The following is an 8,825-nucleotide window of genomic DNA, read 5'->3' on the forward strand; positions in this document are numbered from 1 at the left end:
ACAGCAAGAAGATGCCCACAGGGATGTGATGACCCTCGCCAGCCCAGGGTCCCACAGCATTTCACTGCTCTGCTACCACCGTCCGCAATTTCAGCTGCAGCCCTGCACCCATCCTCTTCACCCTTTTGAAGTGGTAAAGGGGTATGGGGTTTTTTTTAGCAACAAAACAGGGAAATAAATTTTGAGAGCTTCTTCCAATTTGCAAAAACAATTTCTATAAAAACCCAAAAGCAAAGGGATGTTTCACCCAATTCCCACAGGTGCCCACGACCCCGGCAGCCGGTCCTTGGATCAATGCTGTTTGGCTTTGAGCATCTCTACACAGCTGAGAGAAAAATACCATAGCTCTTAACTCCAATAACTCGCAGCCCTGAAGGTGAAGCCAGGGTGAAGATGGGCTCATTTTATCACAAAATAAACCAGGTGAAGGCAACCTCAAAGGAAGGAGCTGCGCTGTGCTAAAATAGGGACCGGCACTAGCAGGCAGGGCTGTCTGGATGTATAAATAGCTGAAGCAGAAAAGCATCCCAGTCCCCCATGAAAAGAGAAGGGAAAAAAGAGAATAAATGAAAAAAAAAAAAAAAAGAGGAAGAAAAAAACCATTACTTAACACTATCAAGGCAAGCGTGGCACTCTGCACTGCGCACAACCAGCGGAGCCGGGGCAGCGCAGTGGCCGGGGGAGCCCCGTGGCTGCACACCCGCACACCCGGGTGCTGCCAGCGCCTGTCACCCGCCGCCCTGCCCATTACAACTTGCAGGGACACCGGGGCCAACCAACCCCCCTGACACCACCAGCACAACGCCAGCGGCACAGGCAGCCCGGCGTGGAAACCTCTGCCGGCGTGAAGGCATCCCGGAGGCATCTCAACGCCTGCGACCCGGGGACTTCTCTCCCGACCCCAAAATCTGGCCGAAGGGGTCAGGGAGGAGCGTTTCTGGTTTGGCATGTCCAGAGCCACGCGTGCAGGCGAGCGCTGAGAGAGGAGGGGGTGATGGAGGGGTGGGGGAGCCCCGTTCAGGCGTGTTAAAAGGGGAAAATACAGTGATCGCTTCTACCCACCGTAGATTTTTTTTTTCCCAGCCTAGAATGACCTTGAAAATTTCCCCATCCCCTCGCACGATCGTCGGCGCAAACGGCTCCCACAGAGACGCCTCCCACAGAGCCAGCTAACTTACAGTGGGCCTCATGTGAACGCCCCAGAAAATGGTGGTTTGCAAGAAATTTTGATCAGTCTTACTGCTTTTAAGACATGGATCAACATCAGGAGCACTGGCTCCATTTCTTTTTTTTTTTCCCCGAGCGCTTTTACTTCTCATTGTCCAACATTATAACTGCTTGTACACCACTCTGCAATTGCCCATTAACTCTCAGCAGCTTATTTCCAGCTTTACTCGAGTTTTTTGCAAGCTGCTCACCCTTGACTGGGAAGCAAATGTGCCGTTATCCCTCCCTTCTGGCTGATCCTCAGGTATGACTGACATATCAGCTGCAAAGGATTTTCCACATCATGGGTTCCCTCTTAAAATCGCAGCAGACGATTGCTGCCCGCAGTCGGTTTGCGGCTTCTGCACACACGGAGCTGTTCCAGCAGAGCTGTTCGAGCTCCCGTTCCCCCTGAATACCCACCGGCGAGCATGTTTATCTTGGAATAATATTGTTTTGTTTCAATTTAGCCTCCGGGATATATTGCAACGAAATAAAACAGATTAAAAATTAATCTCTGCTCCAGATTAGGAACATCTACATGCATGCAGCCATTTAGGAGTAGCTATTTCACGTTGAATTCATACTGTGTTTTAATTTCAACAGCACATCTGACCACATCTTTAGCAGTCACTTCTTAACAGCTGTAGTCCTCAAGAGCAGGGAAGTTAATGAGCTCCTGCAAATAATTTCTTTATTCAGGAACTAGTAACACTTTAAACCAGGTAGGCAAACACGGGGCGTGTTGAGCGAGAGCATTACAACAGCGGTCCAAAGAGCTCTTCCCAGCGCAGCATCCAAGGAGCTGCTGGCAGCAGCGAGGCAGGCTTGGGCCACTGGAGAAAAGCCTCACGTGGACGCGGTTTCACTGGTGAAGGACGGAGCAACCCACCTTCCCCGCAGAGACTCAGAGTCACTCGAGGACTCAAAGAGCACAGCACTCAGACTGAGGACATCTTCCCCACCACACCCCGTGTTTTGGTGTCAAGACTTGCTGGCTGAATCCAACTTCCCCCAAATTCCTGTCTTGTCCACTTCTGCAGGGCATCCTCTTGCTCATCAAGTAGGAGAGTTTGCAAACCAGAAAGCCACCGCCCTGAGTTTGCCCATACCAAAAACCCCACTCACAGGTCCCGGGACGCCCTTCGTGTCTTCCCAGCATACACCAAAGATGGTGCCAAAGTTGTGCTGGGTGGGGGATCGTCACTGTAAAGGCAAGACATACGGAGAGCTGCTGCAGAACAGAAGTTAAAAGTCTTCAGGAATCCCGACTATCTGCTCTCCACAAATCTGTTTCAAAGAGCAGCAGACAGTAAGATCAAAGCACATGTGGAAGTCTCTACAGACCTGAGCAACTCCAGGAGGGGCTTCCAAGTGCCTCAGCAGGTATTTCCCTTGGCTTCTGGAAGTAGGGCTGAGTCAATACCAAGTGCTTTTGGGAAATCCTGCCTTGCAAATTGTCCGCCTAAGGGATGGCAAGAGCATGCTGCAGCAGTGCTAGAAAGCCAGTGACTCTTTCTCACACATTTCAATGCACAGCAAAGCCCAATGAATCTGCAAGATGGTTCCTGGGGCACAACAGGAATCCCAAACTCTGGGCATCCTCAGTACAAGATCAAGGACTAACAATTTTTTTTTCAGAGGAGTCATCTGCATGAGCCAGATGTGCCTTCCAGGTATCTTCTCCCAATGCTACATTCTCTCATCTCACTATCCTTGGATGGAGAATTTCTATCTCCCGATTCTTATTTCCATCTTCCATTTATAGATGAAGGACACCACTTCTCCACAGTTCCTCTTGGAAGCGTACAATCTTCTCATGCTGGACCAGCAGGAGAGCTCAAGCAGATGGTTTTCAACTCGAACACCAGCGTGGATATTAGGTTTCCTTACAGTCAGATTTCTTGGTCCCATTCCTTCGGCAGAGCTTTCCGTCAGCAGCAACAGCCTCTGCCACATCATGGGTATCCCCACAGGATTTGGAAGAGATATACACAGTATCATTTTGCTCCTCAGCCGACCGTGCTGTTCCCAGCTCTACTGACTGCTAAGCAATCTTAGAAGCTTAAGCAGACCCTTATCTTGGAATGGATTTTAAGCCTGAAGAGTAGCCAGTAGAAAAAAGACAGGCTGTGGGTATCAGAAGATAAAGTTCCTCTGTCCATGCTACGTAAAAGGTTAAATAAGGCCATCACAGTCCTCTTCAGCAGCCTTAACATCTACAGAATCTCAAGCCCATCACAATAAGCTTGTGCTGGGTGACTCCTTCTGTCAGCCGACCGCTTCCCTGAATGGTCAGACTGGGTATCACACAGCATCTGCCAAGCACACAAACGCATCATAGATCCTGCTGACGATAGCATCTCTCCAACTCTGTTTGACCAGGGGATGAAGTAAGTTTGGCCAGTTGCAGTTTAGCCCTGTTTTTAAAACGTATCTGTCAGAACAAAAGTGAGAAAGACGCATCCTGCCTGCCAAAAATGAGACATTTTGGAGAGTAAAGCACACGGCTCAGGTAGAAACTCAGCTAGCCTTGTAAAATATCACGGTTAATCCAGCTTCATTACAAACGGGTATTTTCTGATAACGAATCGGGTGCAAACCAGTAATTTCATCCAGACGAGGCTGAATTAGGATGGGGCCGCCGCAAAGGCTGCTCCGGTGGAGCAGATCGGGATTTCTTCCTGCTGCATCCACCTCCAGGGCAGAGGCACAGACGTCGTGTTTTTTACACGGGTGTTTCATGGGGTAAAGATCATTCCTTGTGCGCTACAAGGGCACAAGCGGGCCATGACCCTCTTCTTCGGAGCCACCACTCATGCAAGCGGGACTTGCCACGGCTGCCTTGCGTTGCACAGACCCGAGCTCAGCTCTGCCCTCTCCTCTCGGCAAACCGTGTCCCACACACGTGCGTAAACAAGGTAAGAGAATGGGGCAGAAAGCACGATGAACAGATGAGTAATTACATGTATTTTAGATTTTTTCCCCCTAACCAAAACAAACCGCCTCCATCATTAGTGGCAGGCAGGGACGAGGATGTACTTTACATTCTCCACTGAACAACTGCTCTGTTTCAAGAGCATGAGAGATTCAGAAGGGAAAAGAGATACGGTCCTCGTGAAAGAGATACCGTCCTTGAAACAGCGGTTGTAATGATGTGTGCCCGTGAGACAAAACCTACCTTAAAAGACATCCTAACAGCAGTACCCCAGCTAGTAACATGCAGTGACATAACAGTATTTCCATGACAGGACAGAGCCCAACCAAGGATGCCACGTCTGTAACTAACACAAGGCAGAGATTTTCATGTCAATTTGAATAGTCAGAAGCAAGTCCCTGTTTGCAGGATTTCCCCCCAAAAGCAAAAAAATCTGCCAGGTTTCCGGCTGCCTTTAATTAATGCAGCATATCTGCTTTAAAGCCAGTCTCTGCTTAACCTCCACCGTAATAAAAAACCATACTCTTTTTTGGTCAACACTAAAACATTCATGACCACGAGCGCCCATTCTCCATTTCATTTACAGCATAGCTAAATTGAGAGTCACTGGCTAAACAAAAGCCATTAGTAGTCTAGTGCTCAAAGCACAGCTAATCTTTCTCTGTATTATGAAATACAGATAGATCATTCACATACACTTGTTTTAAATGCAATCTCCTTCACCTTCCAAATTTTTATTTTGTTGGCTGGAATTAAAGCCCAGCAGCAGGTACTATTACAAACAACATTTCACGTTCAGCAATCAGGGGCTGGTGCTGCATTCGTTCACCCTCCATCGCTAACACAGCCGGCTAAGTTTGCCGATCCCCGCTGCGGCAGGACTGTATGGCAGATCCACCTCTATGAGGGGTCACAAGTGCAGGGTATACAGCCTGCAACATAAATCACAGAACTGAGAGTTTTTTGCTGATTTTTCCTTCTTATTGATATTTTCCATCTTCTTGGTGGTGGTGGTGGTGTTTTTAAATGGGATGGTGTCAACGCAAAGCACCAACTCTTTATCAGAAGAGGTTCACCCTATGCTTACGACCAGCCTCCATACATTAACGTAGACTACGCTGCAGTAACCATCGGAGGACTTAATGCAAAGGCAGCTCATGTCCATACTGGGGGCAGAATAAGCCTGGCGAGAAGCAGCACATCTGCTCCTACCATCCTCAGCGTATTCTTCAAACAATGGGAAGAAAAGCCTGGAGAAGCACTGACCCTTGCTTCATTCAAAGACTGCCCCTGCTCAATTCATTAAAGTTTGCCTTTCCTTTTCAAGTGAAAAGGCTAGAAGAATACTTGGGAAACCAAAAGATTGCTTGAAAAAAATTCATTCTAACTGCAGGAGGCTTCAAACCATCAAACCCCATAAACTTTGTTTAAAAGATTTACAGCAAACTAGCGTGCTGGGGATTTAATTTTTTCTTTCTGGGTTTTTTTAGGGGGGAAAGTAAATACAGTTTTTTAATCAATTCTTCCACAAAGAGATTTACAATGCTAATGTGCTGAAGCATAAACTGATACAGTGACAAACCCCCTTTCTCCTTAAATGTGCTAATAAGGTTGATCCTTTCTCCAAAGCTTTGTTCTTGGGAGGTTTCTGCAATGAGTTCACGTCTTTCACCGGCACAGAGCCCTGCTCATGTGGAAATCATTGGGCTGAATACATTCACTGCTTCATCTGTCCCTCAGCACCAGGTCTCAACTGGGATTTGAGGTAGTGGGCGAATGACTGGCCAGCAATGGGGAAAAAAAAAAAAAAAAAAGAAGGGAAAAAAGGGAAAAAGAAAAAGAAAGAAAAAAAGAGAGGAGGGTTCCCTTTACAATGCAAAGTAAGGCACAGTTTAAAATGATCTGTCTGGGAGTGGGAGCAGATAGCACAGGGCATGCCAGCCCTTGAGTGCAGCTTCCCGGCACCTTCCTGAGGATGAGCAGCAGCACCCACCCGCAGTGCTAATAGAGCCAGCAAGGAAACCCCATCCCATGCCACGAATCTACCCAGCAAGCAGTAACCCCACACTGTGGGTTTAAGAAGGGAAACACTAAGCTGAAATTACCTACCGGGTGTAAAAGGCCCTAAAGTAGAAGGTTAAGCCAAACATAAGAAATCGCACCCCACTGAGAGACGCACGGGAGTGGTTTGGCTTTTCAAAAGCAGTGAACTGATCAAAGGCGCGCGCGGGTCGAGAAAGACGGTTGATGCGCGGGGTCAATATCCATTTTACCCGTTAACAGAGCGAAGCGGGTGCCTGACTCGGGGAGGAAGGTTCAGTGTCAGGGATCGACACCGAACCTTCAGCCACCAAAGCGCAGCTCATCCCAGTAACCTCCAGTCATGCTGCTCTTGCAGGTAACTGCAAACAAAACCAACAGCCTCCTCCATCCCACGTTGCAAACGGCTGCCGAGAAGCCCTAGTCCGCGTCCATCCTCGAATGCAAAAGGTTAACTGGGTCTTTGGCTCTTCTAATGCCCCACGACCGCCACAGCATCACTTTGAAGACAGATAAAATTTAAAAACAAACAGAATCCCCATGATTCACAGCTGCTCTCCTGTGTCGGGGCTGTGGCCAAGGAAGGATTCCTCCTGCAATATTTTTAGCTGAACACGTGCTACATTCATTTCTTGAAGAAGAGAAACCTCCTCAAGTCTGTGGCAATGAACATATGCGAAAAGACATTTAACTCTTTCCTACCAAACAGTCTGTGAGACAAACGTGAGGATCAGTGTCCCTGCAGACATTTTACAGGAAGATGGGGATTTTCTTTAACACCTCACAAGTTTCGGCTCTTGCAAAACCCTTTTCCCCCACCCCTGAAGCAAGAGGCACCTCCAAACCCCTTTTATTAGCTCACATGCCCACTGGCCAGTTCACACCTATGTCCCAAGGAGGAAAATTTGTATTAAACAGTATTTTCCAGGGACTTCACAACTGGGACCAGTGCCATAGCGTACCGGGTCTCATGCAAACACACCAATCCCTGCTAAAAAATATCATATGCATGAACCTGCAATTGCTCCCAGCCCAAGGAGCCTGAAAACCTTTCCAGTGTTTAAAATTAAGCTGCACATGTGTGCACATGGATGCCCTAATCCCTAACCCGGGGCAGGACCACTCGTCTCACCACCAGCCAGCCTGCGGCTCCCTCTCAGTTGCTGTAGGGTGCAGGATACGGTCCCCGGGAAGGGGCTGCATCCCACTGAAACTCTCTCTCCAGCCACATTCCTCCATCCAGGCTGGAAACTGTTGCCCTATGGCCACCCTGTGCTTGCTGCTGAGTGATGGTTAGAGGAGTATTTATGGCAGAGGACTTTCCATAAAATAAACGACTTAGCAGCACAAACACAGGCTGGACATGCAAGGCAGAGTATAAATAACCTGCTTACCCTTAAAACCTTTTTCCAACTCACCTATGCCAAGTGTTTCTGCAGAATCCCCGTCTTAATTTAGAAACTAAATGTATTTTGACCAGGAGCTGGCACTGAGCGTCACCCGCCTCCGGGCAAGCAAACGGGCCACGCCGGCGCCGCTGACAAGCAAGGAGCCGGTCCCTTCCAGATCATGGTTTCACCTTCCCAGCGGAAATATCTTGCAGAGAAACAGTAAGGAATAAAATCAGAGACGAACGCAGAATCTGCTATTCAGATGTACTTTTTCCTTCCTTTTAAACGGGACCTGAAAGCAGCCTCGGAAGGCAAAGCCCTAACTCGGGGTGCTGGGATTTGCAGCCGTGGCAATGCCGACCCCCCGGCAGCACTCGGGGGGAGCTGACCAAAAGGGATTTGAGGCTTTGCCCCAAAGCCGGCCGCGTGCGTGCCAACCGCCTCTCCAGTCCGTTGCAAGTTCGGACGTAACCAAGGCTCTTAAGGACACAAGTTCAGCTAATCTGAGCTCATCTCACCCAGCACCACCCTACTGAACTGGAGACGCTGACGCCGGTGCCGCGCAAGCCCCACATTCACCCCTCAGCAGGCGCCTTTCATTTTTTAATTGGTCCCTTTCTTCTGTTTGAAGCTCAAAGCAGCAGCCACCTCTGGCCAAAAACGCTTCATTTAAAAAAAACAAAACCAAGCAGTTACCGGGGTGCAGCCAGAGCCCCGCAGCGCGCCACGTACGCCTTCTCCTCCCGTGGCCGTTTGGCTGTGAAACGCGGTCCCTGCTCGAACGAGCTGGGGACGGCTCACCCAGGGCCAGCGTGAGCTGGCACCGGGCTCCACCACTGCTCTTGGCGGAGCCAGCCCGGCTCAGCCTCCTCTCGCGCCGTCCCGGGGCAACGGGGACCAGCCGGGCAGAGCTGGTGGGGGGGCAGCTCATCGCGGCGCGCCTGAATTTTCACCTCTGGTAGCGAAAGGTGGAAGGCCAAAACTCAATTTATGCAAGCTGAAGTTGTGTTTACTTAGGCAATAGGAGATGAAGGGGGCAAGATTATCGCAAGATAATCACTCCCTTGATTAATTATAAAGCAAAGCCAGCTGCTTCCAATTCCTGCACAGTACAGGCTGCTTCCCAAGGAACCAGCCGGCACAGGAAAGTTTCAATTGCTTTCCTCCTCGACTGTTTAATTCTAAACTTAAGAAAATAATCACACTACAAACAGTCCCGCATCCATCCCTCAAAAGCGCTCACCGCTTAA

At 49.1% G+C, this 8,825-nt stretch overlaps 1 protein-coding gene across 1 annotated transcript in view; it reads right to left on the reverse strand.

Moving 5' to 3' along the window:
* LOC104618121 (activin receptor type-2B) overlaps positions 1 to 8,506 on the reverse strand; it is a 45,296-nt gene extending 36,790 nt beyond the window's left edge. Inside the window, exon 1 of the mRNA XM_010283645.1 lies at positions 8,272 to 8,506. Coding sequence (XP_010281947.1) covers positions 8,272 to 8,506 — 235 coding nt within the window. The remainder of the gene's footprint in view (positions 1 to 8,271) is intronic.
* Positions 8,507 to 8,825: the final 319 nt, after the last annotated feature.

The sequence above is a fragment of the Phaethon lepturus genome, unplaced genomic scaffold (assembly GCF_000687285.1).
Source record: "Phaethon lepturus isolate BGI_N335 unplaced genomic scaffold, ASM68728v1 scaffold16530, whole genome shotgun sequence".
Classification (NCBI taxonomy): Eukaryota; Metazoa; Chordata; class Aves; order Phaethontiformes; family Phaethontidae; genus Phaethon; species Phaethon lepturus.